Raw genomic sequence first — 25,614 nt, 5'->3', positions numbered from 1 at the left:
CGGCTCCCGTGGGAGAGAGGCGGTGCAGACGAGCCAATCACAGTAGTCGGCTCACGCCGGCCAGCCGGCAGCCAATCCGCAGCGCGCTCTCTCCGCAGCTCCGCCCACTGCTCTGCGCTCGCCCGTGGGTGGCGGCGCGCTGCTCCTGCTGCAGCGCAGGTCCCGCTCATCAGTGCTTGGCACCGAAGGCGTGGACGAGCAGATATGGCGAGCTCCGGCTATGAGGATCATGCGGGCCAGGAGGGGGAGACGTTCCTGTATTTCGCCTACGGCAGCAACCTGCTGACCGAGAGGATCCACCTGCGAAACCCCTCCGCCGTGTTCTGCTGCGTGGCGCGCCTGCAGGTCAGTGCCGTTGTGCCCGCTACCGGGATAGCGGGCCAGGTGCGACCCCTGCCGGGAACCTTTCGCTACCATCGGCGTTCGTAGCCCTCCGCTGGCTATCCTTTCCCACCGACTTCGAGCATCCTATGGTACGCCTTCTATGGGTGCCTCTTAGTCGAGGATTAGCTGCTTTCCACCCTCTGCGTACCTTGTCACAGGACTTGTTCCACAGACCTGTGAAAGTCTGTGTATCTGTCTTTTCCTCCGGATCTGAGTGAGTGGTCCTAGTCTTGAGACCTGGATCAGGACCTGGAGTCGTGTCTTCCATAGAGACAGACGGCAGTGTTCCCCCAGGAAGGTATCCCTATCCGATAAACTTTAACCAACTCTGGTGAACTGTTGCTCTTGACCACAGTTCATTTGCTTATTTAATACGTACTCTTCTGGCACACAGTGCTGGGGTTACAAAGATGACTGAGCAGCTTCGCTACTTGGAGGACCAACCGATTGTGTGTAGTGTCTTTGACAACTTGAGCCAAACACACATAGTCTTTGATAACCTTGTCAGAGTTCTTGGGTTCAGTCAACAGAAACCGGCTGGTTTAAGAAAGGGAATGGGCCGGGCGGTGGTGGGCGCACGCCTTTAATCCCAGCACTCGGGAGGCAGAGGCAGGCGGATCTCTATGAGTTCGAGGCCAGCCTGGACTAACAAGTGAGTCCCAGGAAAGGCGCAAAGCTACACAGAGAAACCATGTCTCGAAACCCACCCCCCCCCCCAAAAAAAAGAAAGAAAGGGAATGGGAGGGAGGGTGTTGGAAGGCTGTTAGAGAGCTCATGGGATCACCCGAAAGACTGGAGTACAGAGCTTAGTAAATAGGCAGTCCTGGTGTGTGTGTGTGTGTACAACCAACATCACAGGAGAGAACCAGCCCAGCCCAGGGATGCACCTTTCCTGAGCTAGTAAATACGATGTGGAGCTGGCTCCTGCCTTCTGCTGTGCCACAGCGCTGCAGTTTCTGAAGCCCAGAATGGAGTCCCTGATAATTTAAACACTAGCTCTAATTGAGAGCCTTTCTGGGTGCCCTGATTGGCTAAGTCTCACCATGTATCCATGCCCTTACTGATAGCAATCTGATAACCAACTTCTAGCCTTTGAAGTTTTAAAACTGGGAGTCATACTCTGTACTCTATCTGAAACACATAAGAGTGTAGGAAGGGAGTTCAAATGCTTAGTCAGAGCACAGAAAAGAAATATTGCATAAATAATAAATTATAGCTGTGGTTAGCCTTAAAAGAGGACGTGCAAGGTGCAACAGAATATATGACCAGAGGATCTGACCAAGATGCTCAGGGATATGTGAGCTCCTGGATGGAACTTTTAAGCTAAGACTTGGAGTTGTGAAGGGCAAAAAAAACCCCAAAAGAATACTTATTAAAAGGGCCTGAGAAAAGAGGAAGTGGTTGTTCCAGTCGAAGTGGCTGGAGTCTATAAGGGAGATGTGGCACGAGGGTTGGAGAGATTAAAAAAGTATTGCATCTTCATGTGACCACAGAGACCTCTGGACAGTCTCCTGCAGGCCCTGAGGATCAAAGCGAATGATGGGATTTACGTATTTGAAAGCTCATTCTGGTTACTATGCAAAATGGGGCAAGGGTGGAATATTGGAAGCCTTGTTAAGACTTTGCCACATTTATATCAAAGATAGTGCCACCGTGATCTAACAGGGTGGTGTCAGAAAAAGGCAGATGGTTCTGAGCAATACAGAGATAACATCATTAAACCCTGATGATTGTGTGTGAAGAGAAGCAATATAAATATGACTCAAGTTTTTGCACAACCAGGTGGATGATTGGTATTAATGTTAACAGAGGAGAATCAGGTTTGGGAGGTAAAAATTGTTAACTAACTTTGAACGTAATCGAGTTTAAGCTGCTTCCTAGACAGCCACACAAACAGAAAAATATTAGTGAACATTTGTGAGGCATTACTGTGGGCTGGGCTCTGTTTGAAGTGCTTTTGAGTCTCAGAATAGAGATGTGGCCAAAGCATTCGATGGTATTAGAAGCTGCTAGAGGTGGTGAGGCTGTCTGTGCTCTTTGCTAAATTCAAAACGGGCCTAAGCTGAACCCCAAGAAACCCTGACGTTTCAAGATGGAGAGTAGGGGGAAGTTGCCAAAGAGGTGAGAAGATCAGGTCAAACTCAGGTCAGAAGAAAGGGCTGATCTGGAGAGGTGGCTGCTTGTGTCACACACAAGCCGTGAGCCATGGAACCAGACAGGGAATGAAATTGCCTGTAGGCAGAGTTTTCCTGTCCTGACCACCTGCTCCCAAATAACTGACACAGAAGTGTAGATGTAACCAACCGTCTTATTAAATAAGAAACACAGAACCAATGCAAAGAAGAAAGCCAAGAGGTCAGAGCTAAGAGCTAAAACCTTACCCTTCCTCCTGCGGTGGTCCGACCTCTCCGAACCAGAGCTACTTCCTGTGTTAAAGTCTTTATATAGAGTTTGTGTTCTGCCTTCTCATTGGTTGTAAACCCAACCACATGACCGCCTCGTCACAGCCTGTCTGTATAGACCTCCAGGTTTTCTATGGTTGGTATTGAGATTAAAGGCATGTGTATCCAATACTGGCTGTATCCCTGAACACACAAAGACTTACCTAGCTCTGCCTACCAAGTGCTGGGATTACAAGCGTATGCCACCACTGCCCTGCTTTCCTATGGCTTGCTAATAGCTCTGACCCCCGGGCAACTTTATTTATTAACATACAAATAACATTTTAATACAAATAAAATATCACCATACAGAGGCTTAATGTTACTTATAAATGCTCAGTCGATAGCTCAGGCTTGTTACTAGCTAACTCTTACACTTAAATTAACCCATGTTTCTTATCTGTCTTCGCCATGTGGCTCATGGCTTGTTACCTCATTTTCTATATGTCCTGCTTCCTCGGCAGCTGGCTGGCGTCTCCCTCTGACTCCGCCTTCTTCATCCCAGCATCCTCAGTTTGATTGTCCCACCTAGCTTCATCCTGCCTCGCTGTAGGCCAGTCAGCTTCTTTATTACCCAATGAGAGTGATACATATTCACAGTGTACAGAAGGATTATTCCACAGCAATTGCCTGCTGCATTTAGCAATAGGCTGCCAGTCTCTGGGGTGGATTGTATCTTTGGTCAGATCTGTTGATTCCGGAATACCCAGTATGCTGCTTGAAGGTCTTGGTTACTTGCACCAGCGTTTCCCCTGAGTTATCAAACAAGGTTTTTGAGAAAACATAGGTGACAGGGATAATATAAACCAGAAAGGACTACAGCACTGTCATTTAGTCCATCCTGTGTGCTGTGGAGAGTTGGAAGGACATCTTCTTAGGCCACACAGGGCAAATGCCCTCACTCCCTGGCTGCCCATCAATGATAGTAGAAGCTAAATTAGATGTCTGTTGTTTGTTAGTTATAAGATCTTAGGGAAGTGACTTAATCCTTCTACGCTGTAATTTTTCTGCTGTAAATTGAGTAAAACATTGGTTCATGTAAAGTAATAGCTAGTGCATGTAGCACATAATAAATATTCAGGAAGTATTAGCTGCTCTTAAGTTACTGGAAATAAATTGATACAGTTCCTGAAGATTAATGCTCATATACCCTAAGCCAGCTCGCTTAGAGTAAACACAGTGACTTGCAGGTAAGTTACTCTAGAGACATAAAAGCATATTATAACCCCTATGTAACCATCACCCAGAATGTCTGAGTGAAAATACACGTGCACTTAAGTAGACTGAGAAGTCATTTGCAAAAATGAAAGCTGAAGCTATTGTATGGTATATTGGGTTTCCTTCAGGTTTTTTTTTCCTTTAAATGTTTATATGCCTATATCCTCAGAACTAGCTTCATTTTTAAAGGAAAATAAGAAAGAATCTATATTCCTTGAGGTTTGGGTCTTGGTCTGTTTCTCTATTTTCCACAACTTTGTACACACAGAAACAAAGGTTATTGAATGTTTTGCTTGCATGGAAGTCAAGGCAAATCATTTGTATTTTGAGGAGGGATATTCATGCTAACACAGGTATTGATCATATATCACTTTGATTTTCTTTGCAGGACTTTAAGCTCGACTTTGGCAATTTCCAAGGCAAAACAAGTGAGAGGTGGCATGGAGGTATAGCTACCATTTTTCAAAGTCCTGGCGATGAAGTGTGGGGAGTAGTATGGAAAATGAACAAAAGCAATTTAAGTTCTCTGGATGAGTAGGTGGCTTCTAATTTTAAGTTAAAATAATACTTAAAGCAGATTATATGGATGTGCATTTGTGGATACACTATAGATACATTCTTTATACTTCAGAGGCAGGACAATAGTTAGAAACTGCAAGTTTACTAATAAACTTACTGATTGTGGATTGGGCGATGTTTGTAATCTCTTAGGCAAAAAGATGGAAGCCCTTATTTTTTAAATTCTGTTTGTCTTTTATTTAAAATTTTCACCGGGTGATGGTGGCGCATGCCTTTAATCCCAGCACTCAGAAGGCAGAGCCAAGCATCTCTCTTTGAGTTTGAGGCCAACCTGGTCTACAGAGTGAGATCCAGGACAGGCACCAAAACTACACAGAGAAACCCTGTCTTGAAAACAAACAAACAAACCTTTCATATTGCAAAAAGTCATGAAGTTTTTTATAATCATTACGTACTTATATTGACTTTGAAAGTGAGTTGGTTCTGTTTTTTTTAATTCTTTGAGATTACAGTTGAATAAGTAATAATAATTGACTAACACAGTAGAACTAAAATTCTCAGAGTTGTGTGACAGAGTACTTGATACAATGCAAACTGTCAGGGAAGAGCTGGCCTTGGAAAGAACATAATGTCCAGCACACTGTACTTGGCCCCGGCTAGAGTAAGCAGTCTCTACCCGCTTTCTCTCCGGGTATTCATTTGCTTGCTGTCAGATTACTGCTTCGGGGCACAGAGGTAGAAATAAGCACATTGAAGCATGTTTTCAGACAGTGAAAAATGCAGAGATCTGCCAGACGAGCACCAAATGCATTTGTTCCTCTGTGTTCACCGGGCATTGCTTCAACCTCCAGGCATCTACAGTTGTTACTACCAGAATCTACAGATGTTAAGTCCCTTTTGTAAATTGACGTGATGCTTGCATGTGACCTACCCTTACCCACCTGTATTGCGGTAGCATCTCTGGGGTCCATCACTGCTTAATACGATATCAGTGTATTTTACAGTAACGGCTTTCCTTTTAAGGGAATAATGACCAGGAAAAAAAATCTGTATGTATTCAGTTAAGAACCAAGTTTTAAAAATATTTTCAGTCCAAAGTTGGGTGAATCTATGGATCCAGAAGCCAACTGCAACATTAAAATGCTAAGCATGTCACATATGGTGGCACACAGAAACAGGGCTGGGCACACTTTTAATCTCAGCACTCAGGAAACAGAAGCAGGTGAATCTTTGTGTGTTTGAAATCAGCCTGGTCTACATAGTGAGTTCCAGGCCAGACAGGACCACATAGTGTTAAAAAGAAAAAATGCTAAGCGTACATTTGACCTGGGGAACTGAGTGAGCAAGCATGCCTGCGTAGGTATATCATTAACCTTACACTTCACCTTGAGTAGAACATCTTATAAACCAATCCTCTGTGTCCCCTGTGGCTAAAGTGTGCTTCCTTTGGTTTCAGGCAAGAAGGAGTTAAAAGTGGAGTGTATGTTGTAATCGAAATTAAAGTTTCCACTCAGGAAGGAGAAGAAATAACCTGTCGGAGTTACCTGATGACAAACTATGAGAGCGCTCCCCCATCACCTCAGTATAAGAAGGTGAGCTCTGTGGACGGTGCTGAATTTTTTTAATCTCACTGGGCTAAATTAGAGAGCATTTCCTCTTCAGAAAGCTTTTAAGAATTTAAAATTCCACGTGAACATTTTCATTAAAATGTTTTAAATAAGGAAAGTGTATTTTAATAGATATATGATATCTATCATATATGTATAGCACTCTATACATACACTTTTATATTTTTTTTTCTTCAATGAATAGTATCTCATAGAACAGATTCATTTTACCATGGAGGGGGAATGTATTTTCCGCTGCTGGCATATTTTCTTCCCTAAATGGGAAGGCCGCTAGGCCTTTTAGAGTCAGGGAATCCACCCTCCAAAGCACGAGACACGGGTGGGGTGAGACCGGATGCCCCTTGGTGGTAACACAGGTGCTGAGCCTCTGGCATGGCGTCCAGAGATCAGCCTGGTAGGGACCTGGGGGTCCTATGAACAGTCATCCCTTGTTGTCCCGTGTCCATCCGTCGTCCCGTGTGCCCCCCGCCCCCCCCCCCCCCCCCCCCCCCGCCCCATCTCATCTAAGCAGAAGCAGATAGTGGTGCTGACCGCTGCTGCCTAAAAGCTTGGCCTTTTTTTTAAGAACGGAATTTTTCTTAAAGCATCATGTAAATTTTATACCATAACAGTGCATTTTGTCTTAATAGTAAAACACTTTAAGTCAGGCTGTTGAGTAGAACTGATGCTCTGACAGGGCTTCCAGGTGCTTTGAGAGCCCTCCTGCAGTCACACTCAGAATGAGGAGCAGCTGGCCGTGCCTGGGGGGTTTTAGAATGTTCCAGTTCTTTAGTCAGCTACAGCCAGGATCGTGGACCTTCGACAGTACAGACAAAGCGTGCTGCTAACTGAAAGGCCTTCCTTGTTTGAACCATTTCCAGGTTATCTGCATGGGCGCGAAAGAAAACGGTTTACCACCGGAGTATCAAGAGAAGTTAAAAGCAATAGAACCAAATGACTATAAAGGAAAGATCTCAGACGAAATGGAAGAAATCATCAAAAAGGGGGAGTCAAAGCTGTATAGCTTGTAACAGGATCTGAGGATGTTTCTGTGTGCTACTATGAAGTGTTTGTAGTCTTGGCGAGCAGGAATCTGGGACCTTCCTGTTTTTAACCTATTGATTTTCAACAGTGCTTCGAAGGACTTCTCACTTAGGCGATTCTGTATTTTCAACTGTAAAAAAAAGAACTGGAATGGGGGTAGGAATTAGACAATTAAAAGGGTCCAGGAGTCCCTGGAGTGTGTAAGTGGCGATGGCTGTGGGTTCTCCTGCGGACACGTTTCGATCCCGAGTTGCATGGAAGCATGCCAGTGTGCTCTGTGGCACAGGGTAGGTCTGCTTTCTGCTCGTTTTTGATGAGCTTGTCAGAGTGAGCAAACTGTAGAGTTGGCGATAGGATTTTGAGAAGTAGATGGACGATACACTGTCCTTTGGAGTGAGTATGTTCGTGGCTGTAAGGTATTCCCAGCAAGTGCTCCACCTCACTCTGCTCAGCTCAGGCTGCACAGAGCAGCCTCGGCCTCATAGAGTCGACCTTAAGAGGTGGTGTGGGTCTAGAGCCACGCTGGCCTTGAACCTGTGTCCCTGTTGCCTCCGCTTCTCCTGTAGTTGGGATTACAGTCCTCTGCCACTGAGCCTAGCTGAGCCTCACCGCTGTCCGGCTGCAAGACTTGAGCTTCTTTGGTGCTCTGTACCTTAGTTGCCTCATCTGTACGAGTAGGGATAATCGAAACGCCTGTATCTTAAGCTTATTTTGAAAGTTTCATGAGTAAACGAGGCAAGCCTAGGACAGGCCTGGCACTCAGTATTAGCAATCACCATCAAGTTTGGGGGGTTTGTTTTTTGAGACATAAGCTCACTCGGTAGTCCAGGATGGCCTTGCATTCAGGGTTGTCTTGCCTTTCAGCTTTCTAGATCTAGAGTTACGGGTGTGTGTGTGATCCTGTGTGGCAGGGGATTCGGATTTTTTCTTTTTTCAAACCAGTGCTTTGGGCCCTTTAACAAACAACACAACTCTTGAAAAACTAAGAAAGAAAGTACAATTGGGCCCTAGATTGCAGAAAAATAAGAGAAATCTTCAAAGTGTGCCAGCCCTTTTCCCAGGGTGCGGGGAGGAGGCAAAGAGGTGAATTGTGAGCTGACAGAGCAAACACTGGGAAGAAATGGCCCCGATGTCCTGGAATTAGACAGGTAGCTGTGGAGCGTTCCTGTAGGTAGGATAAGAAACCAGAACTCTTAGGAAGGGCTAACCTGGCTCCCCCTTGCTAGCCCGTTGTTCCCACGAGAGAAAGCAGAGACGATAGAAAGTTAGAGCTGGGGAATAGCTTGGTTGGTTAAGTGCTTACCACACAACATGTAGACCCAAGTTCAGTTCCTAGAACCCCAGTCGTCCCCCCCCCCCCAAAAAAAAAACTAGGCTTGCAACCCTGGTGCTGCCAAAGCAGAGACGGGTAGGTCTCTGGGGCTCACTGGCCGGCCAGCCTGCTCGGAGAGTCCCCAGGCTGCCCAGAGACCGTCTCAAGAGCAAGGTGGGTGGCCCCCAAGGGGTGACAGCCAAGGTTGGCCTCTGGCCTCTGTGCACACCTTCCTCCACACGAACACACACACACAGCTGAAGAATGCAGAGCTGTTTGTAAGACAACAACTTCACCAGGCGTGGGGCCGTGTGCTTGTAGTCCCAGCTCTCATACAGTCCTGGGCTGAGGTGGGACGATTGCTTGAGTACAGTCCAGTCAGTATAGTAAAGCTTCATCTCAAAATGACACACAGAAAACCCACACCAATTTAAAATCGGTGTGCTTTTCTCTATTTCTCCAGTTAAGTACAACTCAAATCTCTGTGTATGATTTATGTGACAAACTGGGGCAAGACTGAAAAGAGAAATGGCAAACACTTCAGTAGGGCCTCAAGACCCAGGGTACTAAATTCTCTGAGTTTTCTTCTGACTCCTACAGCTCAGGCTTATAACTCAGGAAGGCAGTACCCCAAAAGTACCAAAGAAGATATGCTTGAACACACACTGCCTGCTCTAGTGATAGTACCAGGAAAGGGACAGCCTGGCTATATAAAACAGTTAGAGCTCAAACACACCAGTCAGGCCATAGAGAAACACTGTAGACTCCAGCTTCCACCATGCCAACAGAGGCCCAGAGGAGAGCCTGGATTTTCACATACCCCAAGCATAATAAGACAGATACCATATAACCCCTTTCCCACCACCAATGTAGTGTCTTAAAGATTGGGAAGGACCTCCTGGCAGCAACACCTCCCCTCAGTGAGTCATCAGAACCATGGGGACTTAAACTCCCATCCATCACTGGTGGTTCCTCTTGCCCTCCTGTTGCTGGAGAGCTTCTCTCCAGGTCCCACCAAGCCCCCCAGTCCCACAACCCACGTATAAAATAATCACTCAGACGCTTACATTACTTATAAACTGTATGGCCGTGGCAGGCTTCTTGCTAACTGTTCTTACCTCTTAAATTAACCCATTTCTATAAATCTATACCTTGCCACGTGGCTCGTGGCTTACTGGTATCTTTACATACTGCTTGTCCTGGAGGTGGCTGGCAGTGTCTTCCCTTCCTTCTTCCTGTTCCCCCAATTCTCCTGTCTCCTTGTGCAACCTATACTTCCTGCCTGGTCACTGGCCAGTGTTTTATTTATATAGAGTGATATCCATAGCACCCTCCCTCCATGCTAGAATGATTGCAGAGTGAACCAGCTGGAACAGGACTTCAATAGACCCAGAGCCTCATAAATGTCCAGTATACTAAGATTTCAATTGATGATCACATGCCAAGAGCCAGGAAAATCCCAGACTATATGATAAATGATAACTATAGGTGCCAGGGTGAGGTAATGTGTGTTAAAAAACAGCCGTTGGTGGTGAGCTAGTTCAGTTGGTTAGTGTACAGTGCTCACAAGGGCAGGGTCATGAGTTTGATTCTGCCACAAGCTGGGAATAATATAGACCACTACACTTGTGACCATTTCCAATGACCAATGCAAAATGTACATCACCAAGCCAAAGTGCCTTATTCATCAGAATGCCTTCACTTAACCACAGTGACTGAGTAAACAGCCACCATTGAAATGTCACAGCGAGCAACGAGGTCATGCTGGAAGCCAGTAAAAACATAGCCTCAGTAGAGCAGAGGATAGAAAGACCCAAATGGTGATGCTAGTACTTAAAAATATAGCTGAAATCTACAAAATCAGTGAGTGGGCTCACTAGCAGAATGATGGGGACAAAGGAAGGAACAAACGAACTGGGTGATGGGACAGTAGCTGCCAGTGTGGGGGCGGGCGGGGAATATAACGAGTTGGAGGCAAGACCAAAAAGCCAAGAGGTTGTGGAGCCCTGTTAACTTCTAACAGAAGAGCTGACATGTTACAAAAGAAGCAGGAAGAGGGCAGGCTGCAGAGAGGCCAGCACAAAGGACAAAGAAGCTGAATGGGCCTCAAGCAAGCCCAAAGAAATGCACACCCAAACCCTCCATAGTCCAAGTTTGGAAAATCAAAAATCCTCAAAAGTAGTGAGAAGTAACACTTTCAGAGAAAAAGCAGTGTTGGTAATTACTTCACCCATCGGAAATGGTGGAGGCCAGAAGGAAGCACACGTCGTGAAGAGCTGGAGAACAAACCCAAACCAAGACACCCCAGAATCTCTAAGAATGAGGGCAAAGTAAGACAGAAAGAAAAGCATAAATAAATAAATAAATACATAAATAAATAAATACATACATAAATAAAATAAAATTATTAGCCATTCTTCCCAAAATAATGAAGAAAATAAAAGAAATAAGGAAGCTTTAAGCATCATAAAAATATGAGTCATGGTGAGAAAAACTAGGATAAATGCAATAGGCTTTCCTTCTCAGTCTCCTCATACTTGACAACAGAGCAAAAGTTTTAACACTAACTGCCAAGGTCCTAAAATACAGAGCATGGCTAAAAGAGGAGAAAGCAAAGAAGTGTCCCATATTTGAGTGTGTAAAATACACCAGTAGGCAACCATAAAACAAATGCAGAAAGGATTTACTCAAAAGGAAAAATTATTTTAAAAAAGAAAACACCTCATATCTGTTAGAAGACAAGTAGAAAACGTGTGTGTGTGTGTGTGTGTGTGTGTGTGTGTGTGCGCGCGCGCGTGCGTATACCTATAATCCTAGTACTTGAAAGACTGAGGCAGGGGGATCATGAATCAGCCAGCTTCAACTAATAAGCAAAATTAAAATGGCAGAGTTAGTTTCAGCATTAACAATCATCATATTAAGTGGAAGTAGACTCAGTATGCCATTGGAGCTACCAAAAAGTCTCTGTGGTTACAAGTGTTCACTGCTCTTCAGAAGACCTGGATTTGGTTCCCAGTTCCCACACAGTGGCTCACAACCACCTCTAACTCCAGCTCTAGGGGATCCAACACCCTCTCCTGGCATCCTCAGCACCAAGCATACATGTGACGTAGATACATACACGTAAGCAAACACTTGAACATCTAAAAATACATTTAAATATGATAATTAAAGAAATCCAGCCGGGCGGTGGTGGCGCACGCCTTTAATCCCAGCACTCGGGAGGCAGAGGCAGGCGGATCTCTGTGAGTTCGAGGCCAGCCTGGGCTACCAAGTGAGCTCCAGGAAAGGCGCAAAGCTACACGGAGAAACCCTGTCTCGGAAAAACCAAAAAAAAAAAAAAAAAAAAAAAAAGAAATCCGCAAAATGGATTTAAAACATAGCCCAGCCTGGTGCTGTCTACAAGAAACTTCAACTGTAATGAGTGAAGCAGTTTGAAAGGGAATGGTGGACAAAGATCTGGCATGCAGCCATGATCCAAAGCAAACAAGAACCTTGTTAGTCCCAGACAAGTGTAGAGCAAAGGAGACAGAACAGTTGCTAATCTTACCTAGCTCATTTTTATGAAGCTAGTATTAGCTCGGTACCCAAGCCAACAAAGATAATACAAAGAAAAATAAACCCACAGGTGAATATTCTTAATGAGTGTGGATTTAAAAAAAAAATGCTTAAGGAAACAGGAGTTAATAGGATTCAGTCATACCTAAGCTGTGAGCCATGACAAAGTGTGGTTTATTCCAGAGATGTCATGATGGTGTGGTATTTGCAAATCTGTCAAGCTACTTACTCCAGTAACAAAAGAAAAGAGGGGGAAAAAACCCACAAATCAACTGATGCAGGAAAAGCATTTGGCACAAGTCAACACCCATTCACAATCAAAACACTCAGAAAAATATGCACCTGGAACTAAGTTTGACAGAGTTTATAAAAATCATTGTTGGGAACATTATGCTGAATGCTTTTCCCCTAAAATCAGGAGCAAGATGGACATGTGCTCTTATTCAACACAGTTCAGTAAGGTGGAAGAAAAAAAGTACAAATAATAAATTGGGCCGGTGAGATGGCTCTGCAGGTGAGGACTTGCCAACAAGCCTGATGACCTAAGTTTGATCCCTAGGACCCACGTGGTAGAAGGAGAAAACTGACTCCTTCGGGTTTTTCTCTGACTTCTGCAAACACACACACACACACACACACACACACACACACACACACACACACACTTTAGATCTAATAATTTGGGAAAAAAAGTTGAACCATCCCTGTTTATACATGGTTGACACAATTGTCCATACAGAAAATACCACGGGAGATGTGTTTTTTAATCTCCACAATCAATGAAGTAAGTCCAGCTGGGTCAATGAACACAAAATGATGTACAAAAAGTCCATAGTATTCCTCTACACTATGAACACACAGGCACTGGAAGTAAAAATGCAGCACTGCCTGGGCTGTAGCTCAGGAGGAGACAGCTTACCTACCGGGTGTGTGCCCTGCATTTGATCCCCAGTATAGCAAATGTAAAAAACACCGGGCAGAGAGAGTTCAAGTGGTTAAGAGCACTGGCTGCCTTTCCAAAGAACTTGGGTTCTTTTACCCACATGGTGGCTCAGGATGTGATGTCCTCTATTGACCTCAACAGGTACCAGGTATGCGTGCAATATGCATACATACATGCAGGCAAAACACTCATACACATTAAAAAAAATTTTAAAAAGAACACCACTTACAGATTTTTAGCTATATTTTTATAAAGTAGCCATTTTAAGTGGACAGTTGGCATTTTATACATTCAGCGTTATAACCGTCTCCAGTTCTGAAACATTTATGTCACCCCCAAGTGGAACCAGGTACAAAAGGTTGGTGCCTGCTCTTCTCCACCCTGTCAACTCCAGTCTACTCTCTCTGTGTGTGGATTTAGTTATTATGTCTATTTCATATGAATGGAATCATTCAAGCTCCCCCTCACTGTAGCTGGCATCTGAATCTCCTCCCTTTTTATGAATGAATCCCGAAAGTTGTATACCTACATCACACTTTGTTTCATCCCATCACGGGCACTTGGACTGTTTTCATTTCCAACTATTATGAGTGTTTCTTCCAAGAACATTTATGTATATATTCTGAGTACTACTTTTCAATTATTTTGGATAGGAGCAAAACGATGGATCATATGATATATATATATATATATATATATATATATATATATATATATATATATATATATATATATAACTTTTTAAGTAACCACCACAATTTCCCACTTGGGCTGAAACATTGTAATTCTGACCAGTCATGTATACAATTTCTTTTTTAAAAAAAAAAAATGAAAATACTAGCTTTGCTTATACTCACTGCACTTGGGAGTCTGAGGAGGCAAGGTTGTGAGTTCAAGGCCTGCATGGACCACATGGTGAAATTCTGTCTCAAAATAATAGCAAAAAAGAAACTAAAACCATAAAAATGCTTAAGTGTAAATGTTAGAAAACTAGGAGCAGAAACCAACGTGGACGTAAGTGAATGGAAGACCAATGAGAATAGTCGTGTGTCGGAAGACCCAAAGGAAATATTCATGGGGAAGACCCATAGTAAAATTGTTGGTTTTCCCCGAACCCAGAACAGAATTAACAAAACTCCTGTGTCAAAATTGTAACATGATTCATTTTTCTAAAACTGTCAAAGTGGAGTAGTTAAAGCAATTTAAAAAGAGAGAGACTAAAATGAGACTTTGGTATAATTGCTAGTGAATGGACAGATATATAGAACAATGGAGCAGAACAGAGAACACAGGGAAAGACCCAAAAGAATACACCTAACTGACTTCTGGCCAAGGCAGTTTAATGGGAGAACCTTTATAGCAAATGATCCTGAATCCATGATTGGAAAACCTTATAAGGAGAGGGAGGATTTCAGAGATGAAGAGTAAATGTCTGCTGTGAACTGGCCAGCCATGGTGGCACAGACTATAACCCCAGAACTTGGGGAGGACCACAAGTATGAGGCCAGTCTGGGTTATATTACAAGACCCTGTTAAGGAAAACAAACAAACAAACAAACAAACAAATCTCAAACCTGTAAAACTATTAGAAAAAAGATGTAACTGCCAATTTTTAAGATCTAGGAGTTGGCAGAGTTCAGATTTGACTCCAAAAGCATGATCCGTCAAAGGGAAAGTGAGTAGGCTGGGCCTCACAAAATGAAAGGGCAAGCCGGGGGTTGTGGCATGTAACTCAGTTGCTAACAGTCCTCGCCTGGCATGCCCTGGGTTTGGTCTATGGTGTCTGACCATGGTGGCATGTTTTCAATCCCAGCTCTTGGGGGGAGGACTAGATGTTTACGATCTTCTTTTGTAGTAGAATATTATTTTAAGATATGCTACTTTTGTTTATATTGCATTTGTTTAACTCTGTGAAGCTGTGTTACTGTGCCTGTCTAAAACACTTGGTGGTCTAATAAAGAAATGGCCAATAGCAAGGCAGGAGAAAGGATAGGCAGGGCTAGCAGGCAGAAAGACTATATAGAGGGAGAAATCTGGGAGGACAGATAAATCTAACAGTCAGAGAAGGAGGAGGACTCCAGGGGCCAGCCACCCAGCTACACAGCAAGCCACAGAGAAACAGTAAAATTCACAAAAGTAAGAGAACAGGAAAAGCCCAGAGGCAAAAGGGAGATGGATAAGTTAAGGAAAGCTGGCAAGAAAGGAAGCCAAGCTAAGCCCAGGTATTCATAAGTAAGAATAAGCCTCTGTATATGATTTATTTGGTAGGTAGGTGGCAGCCCCCCCCCCAAATAGTAAAATACCAAAAACATCAATCTTTGGCAATAGAATGGGTTTCGGGACATCCTGGAATATGTGAAACCCTGTCAGAGGGAGGGAGGGAAGCAGAAAAGGAAGAGGAAGAAAGAAAAGCCAAAGAATGTTTACAAGCCACACATAGAAACTCTCAATGTACAACACTTAGAAAATGAACAAAAGACACAGAGACATGCTCTCCTCAAGAGAATACACAGATGGCAAGTAGGCACATGCAAGAAGTTCAGCATCATCAGCAAGGTAAAACCACAGCGATGTCTCACCAGGAAAATACAACTGACCAAATGGCCAAGATGAAACAGGACTCACCAGAGGCTGGTGCAGAGCTATGAAGAGTCACTTGTTTGAATCTTAGATGGTCTCTTAATAAAAAGCCCAGAGCCAGACATCAGGGTGAAAGCTGAAAGATCAGAAAGATCAGCTAGCCACTAGTTCTTACCTCTACGAAATCCTCAGTCTGAAGAGAGTGAGTTCCTGTTTACTCATTCATGCCTTATATACCCTTTTTTCTGCCCAGATATCACTTCCTGGGATTAAAGGTGCGTGCCACCACTGCCTGGTTCTGTTCTTCTCCTATACTGGATCAATCTCATGTAGCCCAGTGTGGCCTTGATCTCACAGAGATCCAGATGGATCTCTGCCTCCTGAGTGATAGGATTAAGAGTGTGTGCCACCACTGCCTGACCTCTATGTCTATTCTAGTGACTGGCTCTGTCCTCTGATCCTCAGGCAAGTTTATTAGGGTACACAATATATCACCACAGTCACTTGGTAGGTTGATGGTGGAAATGTTAAATGCTTTAGCTATTGCAGAAGATAGCCCAGCAGATTTTTGAGATGCTGACCTGCAGATGAAGACTTCAGCTTACACACAAGCTTGTATAAAAATGAGCAGAGTAGTTTCCTCATTGTAATCACAGGCTGAAAATTGCCCAGGTGTCTGTGAACAGGTGAGCAGTGTTTTGTTTTTGGTTTTTGGTTTTTTTTAAAGCTACCAGGACTCGTGTATTGAAATACTGCCCAACAATAACAATAAAAGGGAAGTAACTATTGATACAAGCAATGGTCTACGTGAATCCTTTCAGGATTATACTAAATGAAAACAAAACAAGAGTGAAATACTATCCGGAGCTGAAATGTCTCAGTGGGTAAAGGTGCAGGCTACCAAGTTCAAGTTCAATCCACGCCCCAAATCTACATGGTGGAAAGGAAAAACCAACTCCTGCAAGTTGTTCTGTGACCTCCTGTGATCTCTATATGTGCACCATGGTACACATGTACTCACACACTTAAACACACACACAAAGAAATGTAATCCAAAGTTAAAATGTTATCCCAAAGTGCAACCTGATGCTCGATTCCATGTATTTAAGTCCTGAAAAATTATAGAAATGGAAACAGGTTTTCAGCTGTACAGAGCGTGGGATGATGTAAAGGGATGCTTCTGGTGGACCTGTTCTGTATCTTGACTATATTGATGTCTATTTTCTGCTGACTGTATTAATGGCTTTTTGCTTACTGTTATTTTCAGTACCACAACTCCACAGGGTTAGGGAGAAATTGGGTTAAGGGTGCATGGATCTGTGTATTATTTCTTCCAATTCTCTATTAATATACAATTTTCCCCAAATAAAAAGTACAAGCCGGGCGATGGTGGCGCACGCCTTTAATCCCAGCACTCGGGAGGCAGAGCCAGGCGGATCTCTGTGAGTTCGAGGCCAGCCTGGACTACCAAGTGAGTCCCAGGAGAGGAGCAAAGCTACACAGAGAAACCCTGTCTTGAAAAACCAAAAAAAAAAAAAAAAAGTACAAAAGAACAAGCAAGGCACAGCTGTCTCAAAAAAAAAAAAAAAAATGTCAACGACAGAGTAAGCAAAGAGCAGAAGACCGAATATGAACAATGGGCGGGAGGTGCACCGTGCGTTTGGTCCTGGGTCGGTCTCCAGCCCTTGAAAACAGATCAGACTCTAAGAAGAAAAGTTAGTTGTCCCTTCCGCGTGGAGCATCGCAGCGCACTTCAGGAGCTAGGAGAATCGTGGCCTTCAGTCCCCCCACCCCACCCCTCCACCCCCGGAAGCGGCCCACCGAGCTTGCAAAGTTTCGGTTTTGCTTTTTCTCAGAGGGCAGGCTTCATGCGTGTTTTCGTATCCCTGACTGTATGTGGCCACATATCTGAAAGCACTTTTGATTGTCAATAACGTCTAAAAAATGTTTATGCGGAAAATGTATTAGAATGTTAACAATTCCTTCACGTGGTTACGGTAAATGAAAAGGCTCGAAAACGTTCACGGTCAAGAGAAGACTTGCCAGACCGGGAGAAAGCTTCGGTCTCTAAAAGTAGACCCAACTGAAGTTTGCTTAGTGGGCAGCTTCTTGCGAGGCGCAGGCTCCATTTAACAAGCCTTCCCGCCCGGGTCCGGGCATTGGTTGTGGTTACGGGCACTGGGTGGCACTTTTAGGGGGCGGGCCTTGGCTCTCGGCGGCCGTGGCAGAGCTGGCACGACGAGTTCCCAGTGTGTCACCCCTGGGCGAACTCCGAGGCCTGCCCACTACCGCGGCAGGGGCGGCTCTCCCAGCGCCGTGTGCGGCTGCTCTGGCCAGGGAGGAGTGACAGGGAGCAGCGCTCCGGCCGGTCCCCTCCTCGTCCGCCCGCTCCGCCCCATTCTCTCCCGGGAGCCCACCCGAGCCCGGGCGCGGCGAGGCAGAGTGGCCTTGGTGCTCGCCAGTTCCCGTTCCCGGATCTCGAGCCGCAGTGCCCACCCTGCCCTCCAGCTGCTGCTGTCGTCCCCCCACCCCCCACCCCGATCCGCGACCCTAGTTCCCGGATCCCCTCACAGCGGGCCACCGAGCTCCCGGGACACCAGAGCCAAAGTTCTGTCAGTTTGGTAAGTCGTGGGGGTTGGTACGGGCAGGCTCTCTGGATCAGCTAGGGAAAAGTAAGGCTGCTGTCGAAATGCTGTGGCTGAAACCGGGCGGAAAAGCACCCCCCCCCACCCGCACCCCAGTTTCAGATGCAGTCTGAGTTCCGAGTCGTGCACTTCAGAGCCAGCGGCATCGAAGATCCCACTGTGATCTAAGGTCCGCATTCTCAGCCCGCCAGCCTGCAACTTAGAATCATCAAGTGTGGACCTCGCAGATACAAATGACCAGACCATTCCACAGGCCAGTTCTGTTGGAATCTCTAAGCTATTGCTTCAGAGCTGCCTGGGTGATTCTAATGTGCACGTAGGGTTGGGAGCCAGAGACTAGACCAAAGGGTAGCCGCCAAAAGCTTCCAGGGACCTCCTACGGTCCTGAGGTCGAGGGAGGACTTCCCTTGAGTTTCATGGGATACAAAAGAAGGAAGCAAGACAATGCTTGCTTGGCAGGGTCGCCTTTAAGGGTGAAGCCAAAGGTATGCCTGCAGGATAGAGTCTGATTGCTTCCTTAACAGCAAGTTTCCTGCTTTAGATTTTGAGACTACCTGGAGTGTTCAGGGTAACTTCCAGGAAGTCTGTTGGGGAGGAGAGTCCCCCTGTTCGTACCTGGGAGTAGATGCCAGTGATTGTAATCCCGGAGCCACTGGGAAATGGACAGGCATCCTCATATATGCTGGTCAGGGGAGAGGCAGAGATTTAAAAAACCCAGGACCTAGAAGTAAAAAAGGGCCCTTTCAAAGGCTGCAAGAGTAGGTTTTGTTTTTCTGGAATAGAGACCCAGTAAACCTGGTTCCGATCTTATATTCTGTCATATAGAGTGATGTGATCTGCAACAAGTTAAAAATGAGCCCTCTGAGCCTCTCTTTTCCTACTGATAAATCTGGACAGGGTGAAGCTAACAGCTGGATAAGGTGACATTATATGGTCCATATCCGTTACTGGAAGATAGAGTAGTGGTGATTTATGTGCCACAATTACCTATTTTAGTGTAGTCACTATGATGGAGTGTGTTTGTCCAGAAACTGTCTTCCTTAAAGCCTCACTCTGCTGCTCCTCTGCATCAAATATATTTTCAAACAGTTCCTTTCAAGAAAGCTGGGCTGTCAGCAGGACTCAGAATTGATGCGGCATCCATGGCTCTCTTGCTGGCAACAGCCGGAGATATTGCACCCAAAGTTCTTGGTTTGCTCTTGACGACTGTTGGCCAGGGACTCTTTCATCAAGGACCAAGGATAGTCAGGAATCTGTACAAGAGAATTCCACATCCTGCCCTTACTGATGCCTGCTTCCCATCTGAAACAGCCACCCAGCCACCCACTCTGTTGGGTCTGTCACTGCCAGAATAACAGTAGGAGCACTATTTAGATAAGATGTTCAAATGTAAACTGTGAAGCCATGGAGGCATGGAGGACAAGTGTCTGTAAGTGTGTGTGTGGTCACTGATATTTGCTTCAACAACAACATACCAAGGCTGTGTCTTTTATTCAAAGGAAAGGTTCACTGCTGAAAATGGAAGGCATTTGATTTCCAGGATTTGAATTTTTAAAAGACAGTTTCTTCTATGTTTTTCTGTTGGAGGGTTTTGGGCAAGATGAAGTTAGGAGAGCTAATATTTACTTGCATGCCCATGTAGCAGCCCATCCTTAGATGTTTACAGGTTGTGAGTGTATCTGTGGAGGATCAGGGAGGGCAAGTGTTTCATCTAAACTTGACTCTGTAGTGAGAGGGAGTAGTTGCTGTCTTTTCAATTAACTGATGGATTTCAGCCAGTGCTGGAACTCTGGCCAACACAAGACTTCCTGGCTTGGATGCTTACTTAAACTTGAATTTCATCTGGAATTGGCAGGCACCAAACTGTGGGCAGAGAGTCCTGTCAGTCACAGCAGGAGGCTCCACCCTCCCCGTTTACTCTTCTGCCAACCCATGGAGAGCAGGCTGTCGTCTGATGGGGCCCTATCCTGGCCTTCGATGGAACAGAGTCCCTAGCAAGAGATGCACTTCTTTCTAGCCAACAAGGCAATGAAGTACCATGCTTCCTTAAAACCAACAGGGGACTCCGTAAACTCACTTTAGAATTTGTTTTTGCTGACAAGTAATTGTCCTCTGAATTAAAGAAAAAAATATGTGTATATATTTGGTTTTTTGAGACAGAGCTTCTCTATGTAACCTTGACTGTCCTGGAACTCTCTCTCTGTAGACCAGGCTGGCCTTGAACCCACGGAGATCCACCTGCCTACCTCCTGAGTGCTGGGATTAAAGGCGTGCGCCATCACCACCCAGCCAGAAAGCTATCTTTTAAAGGAATAATAAATGGTTGAAGACAAAGACCCAGGAAATGCCCAATGAGCATCTGATTAGCACTAGGTCTTAGTACGTACATGATCATTACTACTGCTGTGTTGGGGACTGAACCTAACACTTTGAAAATTCTAGGCAGGAGCTCTGCCTTTGCACTGTAACTCCGCCCTCTTCTTACTTTTAAAATCTTGAGTCAGGGTCTCACTAAACTACCCAGGCAGTTTTAAACTCTGTCCTTAAACTCTGTCTGTAGCCCAGCAAGACTTGGGCCCCACCACTTTAACCTCCTGAGTAGCTAGAGTTACAGGCCTGCATCCTGCTAGATTTGTTTAGAATGGAGATGTCCCTTGCTCTTCTGTTGTATGGTCCCCACCACGTAGGTTAGGGTTGGAAGAAGTGGGGGTAGGGTAGTAGTTAACGACTCTGTGGATGCTTTCACAGCCATGTACCACTATGTAAGACATATTAATGAAGAAACTTCTTCGGAGAGCTGTGAGAAGGTTAAATTTTCCTTGGGAGAATATGTGTGTTATTTCCAATTCCCAGAAGATTAAAAATGCAATGGCCAAGAACTTCTGTGCTTCATGTTAACAAAATGCCATTTTTCCCCTATGACCCACAGAGCAAACTTTCTAGAAGGAAGTAGGTAGGAGGCTAGGCTTTCCCTTGGGGACAGACAGTCTCTGCATACTACAGGACAACAGACCCTCCCTTGAGAGGGCATTCCTGGCTCTATTTAACAGTGGAGTTTTAAATTTTATTTTATTGTTATTATTATTTTGTGGCAGGGTCTCACTTAGTAGCCTTGGCTATCCTGAAACTCACTATGTAGACCAGGTTAGCCTCAAACTCATGAATCCTCTTGCCTTCGCCTCTAGAGTGCTGGGATTGAAAGCAGGCATTACCGTGCCTGCTACAATGGAGATTTAAAAAAACATGCAACCAGGCTTGCTTGCTGAGGCTTCAAGTGCAGGATCTTGGTCTCTGTAAAGCAGATAGCAGATGGATGTGGAAGAAGCCTTGGGCTTTGAACTCAGAGTGGGGGGTCACACCATTGCTTTATTTCTTAACTAAAGGTGGTGTCTTCGTTTGTACATAGGACTTCCTTTCGAAACAGGGTGTTTTGAGCTAATGATGAGCTAATCTGCGAAGCACCCTCCACCTCAGCTTGCTTGCAGTAAGTGGTGATTACTGTGGTGATAGTAATAATGATGGCAACTGTGGTTCCAGGGTTGGTTTTACCATCTCCTCATGTGTGTGACCTTGGACCAGGCTCTGGCGTCTGTAAAATCGGGGTCAGTGCTCATCTGGATGAACTGGGTTGACACTAGGTTTGGTGAAATAAAGTGATGATACAACAGATTTCAGATAAGGACGAACAGGTCCACAGACTTGCTGTGTGACACATCGGGCTAAAGGATGCACGATGTGTTGTTGTTTTTTGTTTTGTTTTTTTTTTGCTTTGTTTTTCCCCCCACGTTGTCTTCCCAACAGCCGTATCTCCCATCTTCCAGGTGGGGTAGCTGAAGTAGCATGAGGTTAAAGAACTAACCCCAGGTCAACAGTGTTCCACTCAGGATTTGAAGCCAGCCCAGCAAGGCTGGACTCTTAATTTCTGCCTGGATGTTCAGTGGGACCCCGCCCTCTCTGCTGGCCCCACCCACCCCTCCAGGTTCCTGCCTGTAATTAAGGGCAGGTGTGCGCATGTTTCCTGCAGCCCGGTGTTTCTGCCAGTTTAAGGAGTGGAAGTAGGAGCTTCCTCTTGTGCCCCTCAAATGACTTAAACCTCGACCACTGCTTGGATTGTAACTGAAAGAAAGCACACAGAGAGAGAGAAAACCCAAAAGCCTTGTTACTGGTATAGACTTAACTTTATTAGAGTGTATTATAATGTTTATTTTGTGATAATGTCTCCCACCGAATGCAGTAAAGTATGCCTTTATGGCAGGCAGGTGTGTGGGTGTGTGGGCGTGTGGGTGAGGAGCACAGAAACCCTACCAGAATGGGACTCAGGTAACAGTGACAGTTTAAATAGTTCTAAGTAGACCCCAGCTTTTAAATTTATATTCATCTTCCTTATCCTTCGCACCCCAATGGCTTGTTTCTCTTCTTGATATCTGGCAACCTTCCCAGAGGTTTGTGTGGGGTAGGGTGGGGGACGGAAGAGCGAACGTCAAGAGTAAGTGGTAGGTGCTTTAGCACGTCCAATAATGAAGTGGTCATTTCCAGGGGTGTGAAGTACTTGGCTGGCTCCTTAGCCGGGGAGGAAGACTGGTATAAAAACTGTCACTCCTGGTTCTTCCTTGCTCTTTGGAGTTTCAGTTCTTCAACACGTTAATTCAACACCTATTATCAGAAAGGTCTCATGGGGAGCAGGGGTGTATTAATACTTGGGGACTGTGGATATAATACAATGATAGAGGGTGTGTCCAGAGTCCCCAAGGTCCTGGGTTCAAGCCCCAGCACTACTGAAAACATAAGGCTCAAGCATGTTTTTAGCTGGGTTTGGCAGTGCTTGCCTGGAAGAGAGCAGCTTTGGGGCCAGTCCAGACTCTGTAGAGTGCGTGGGCTAATGGAGTGTACAAGCTAGTGGTGGTCATCCTTATAACAAGCTTTCTTAGAGTCTGTGTTCTAAACAGCAGCTATTTATTTCTTTTAGCCCCAGAGGCAAGGACTATGAGATTGGGCCTCTAGCAGGGTCAGGGTTAGTTGGTTCTCTACCTGGTTTACAGATGGTCACCTGTGTCCTTGTGGGACAGATGGAGTAAACAAGATAGCATTCTTCTGTCCCTTCTTATAAGTCCACTAGGCTCACCATGGAGCTTTCATCCCCAGGGTATTATTTAAACCTAAGCAATACCCAGGGTCCTCTCCAAGGCTATCATGCTGGGGGTTAGCACTTGGACTCATGATTGGAAACATGGGCATTCAGTCCTTCCTGGGGCAGGGTGTAAACATACAAGAAGGTACATAATTATAAAATGTACTGAGTGCTGTAAGGGGAAGCAAGTACTCTTTCTGAGATAGATCAGAATATTCCTAGGATTAGAAGTCTGAGGGTCCTCTCTAGGGAGCCTTTCTGCAAGGAGTTGGGGATGTATACAGGAGGAGTAAGATTTGAGAGTTAGGGAACAGCATGTCTGAAGCCCAGAGGTGGGAAGGAACTGGGTATGTGAATAGTGAATGAGTGGCTGTCTTGTGGAGAGAGGGAGAAGGGAATGAGAGGAGCTAGAGAATGAGCTAGAGGCTGAGCAGAGACTCCTGGGCTGAGTAAGAACGGGATTTTATTCTAACATGAAGTAGAGAGCTGCTGGAAATCTTGCTCCATCTTTACCTTATTGTCTTAGTTAGGGTTTCTATTGCTGTGAAGAGACATCATGACCACGGCAACTCTTATAAAGGAAAACCATTTAAATGGAGTGGCTTATATTTTCAGAGGTTCAGTCCATTATCATCAGGGTACACATGGTGTCATGCAGGCAGACATCATGATGGAGAAGGAGCTGAGAGTTTTGCATCTTGATATGCAGGCAACGGGAAGTAGACTGACTCACTGGGCAGTATCTTGAGCATATATGAGACCTCAAAGCCCGCCCCCACAGTGACGCACTTCCTCCAACAAGATCACACCTACTCCAACAAGGCCACACCTCCCAATAGTGCCACTGTCTTTGGGGGCCATTTTCTTTCAAACCACCTGACTTATCAATCTATAAGTAAGAGATCATGGGAAGTGTGTGTGTAGAAAGAGAGCGGAGGGCCTCACATGAGAGGGCAAAACCTTGCTTCTACAGCAGACCCACTCATGATATCTAATCCACTCCCTTGAAAACCCCATTATTGTGACAGTCAGTTTTCCGTTATTGTGACGAAATGCCAGAGATGATCGACTTAAAAGGAAAGGGGTTTCATTTTGACTCATGGATTCAGAGGTGTTGTAGCCATGATTTCTTGGTCCTGTTGTCTTTGTACCTATGATGAGGCCGGATACTATGACAAGGTGGTGGTGTCTTGGTGGCTGGAGCAAAACAGAGAAGTGGCTGAAGTCCTCCTGTTCCTCTCAGTGATTTGATACCATGGTGTAACACCCTTCCACCATTTCCCAGGAACACATAGGTTGGTAACTAAAACTTTAATACATTGGCTTCTTGGGGACATTTAGCTGTGGTCCATCACGAGGATGGGATCATCATAACCCAGTCTCCTTCAAAGGTCCCACCTCCACACCATGACCTTGAGAATCAGTTTCCAACACAAATATTTTGAGAGGCAAATGGTTACACTGTATCAACTATTGCAGTATTGAATTTGGTAAACTTCAGCTACTCCATCCTCAGTACTGAAGAAAAACAGGAAGGGGTGGGGGGGAGGAGCAAGTCTGGGCTAGAGTGTGAAACAGCTCTGAAAGGGGTTGAGGGAGCAAACCTGGGCTAGATGTCAAACAGTTCTGAATGTAGGCAGTGTTTTCAACTTCTGGATGAAGGCTCCTGAGCCAGAATGCAGTGGGAGTGGGTTCAGAGTCAGGTGTGCCCAGCCTGCAGTCCCTGCTCTGAAGTTTCCTGAGACAGATGAGTATGAATGGGCGGGGCTCTTCTAGGCATTGAGCATCCTTCATCAGGAGCTCCAGTGGATGGTGTATGAGAGATTCTAGTCCATTCCAGCTCTGGAAGCATGGAGAAAAGACTCCCCAAGTGGACTGAGGTTGGGACTAGGTGGGATTAGAGATTGTAGGCACAAAACACTGGCTATTCTGTGGTTATGGGGCAGCGTCTCACACATTGTGCCACCTCTGGCTGAAAGAGGTGCTTTCCCCACCCTCATTATCTTTGAAAATCCAAATTCATCTCCTATGGAATTTGCATATTGTTGGGAGGTACCTGGTTGGTTATGTTTTGTCTTTTTGTTTTTAGTGCTGTGGTTGAAACCGGGACCTCTTAGAGGCTAAGCATGGGCTCCATTCCTGAGCTACATCCCCAGAACCCAGGTTTGCAAGAAAGAAAAAAAAGGAAAAGAAAGGAAGGAAGGAGCCGGGCGGTGGTGGTGCACGCCTTTAATC

At 45.2% G+C, this 25,614-nt stretch overlaps 2 protein-coding genes across 4 annotated transcripts in view; both read left to right on the top strand.

Annotated features, from left to right (window-relative positions):
- Positions 1-99: 99 nt before the first annotated feature.
- On the top strand, positions 100-7,421 carry Ggct (gamma-glutamylcyclotransferase). Of its 2 annotated transcripts, XM_006986917.4 has the most exons (4): positions 108-345; positions 4,432-4,577; positions 6,019-6,154; positions 7,051-7,421. In XM_006986917.4, exons 1-4 carry the CDS (start codon positions 205-207, stop codon positions 7,198-7,200), a joined length of 573 nt encoding a protein of 190 aa, XP_006986979.1. In that variant the 5' UTR covers positions 108-204; the 3' UTR covers positions 7,201-7,421. The 2 variants fall into 2 exon arrangements, with proteins under 2 accessions (XP_006986980.1, XP_006986979.1); XM_006986918.4 differs by lacking the exon at positions 6,019-6,154 and having other exon boundaries at positions 100-345.
- Positions 7,422-17,818: 10,397 nt separating this feature from the next.
- Nod1 (nucleotide binding oligomerization domain containing 1) overlaps positions 17,819-25,614 on the top strand; it is a 52,669-nt gene continuing 44,873 nt past the window's right edge. The window contains exon 1 of one of the 2 annotated variants that reach the window (XM_076566840.1): positions 17,819-18,227. The gene's annotated coding sequence lies outside the window, so the exon portion shown is untranslated. The remainder of the gene's footprint in view (positions 18,228-25,614) is intronic. The other variant, XM_076566843.1, reaches the window with a different exon arrangement.

This window comes from Peromyscus maniculatus, chromosome 3, assembly GCF_049852395.1.
Source record: "Peromyscus maniculatus bairdii isolate BWxNUB_F1_BW_parent chromosome 3, HU_Pman_BW_mat_3.1, whole genome shotgun sequence".
NCBI lineage: Eukaryota > Metazoa > Chordata > Mammalia > Rodentia > Cricetidae > Peromyscus > Peromyscus maniculatus.
The sequence above is the reverse complement of the archived record's forward strand: the minus strand, read 5'-3'. Positions and strand labels throughout refer to the sequence as shown.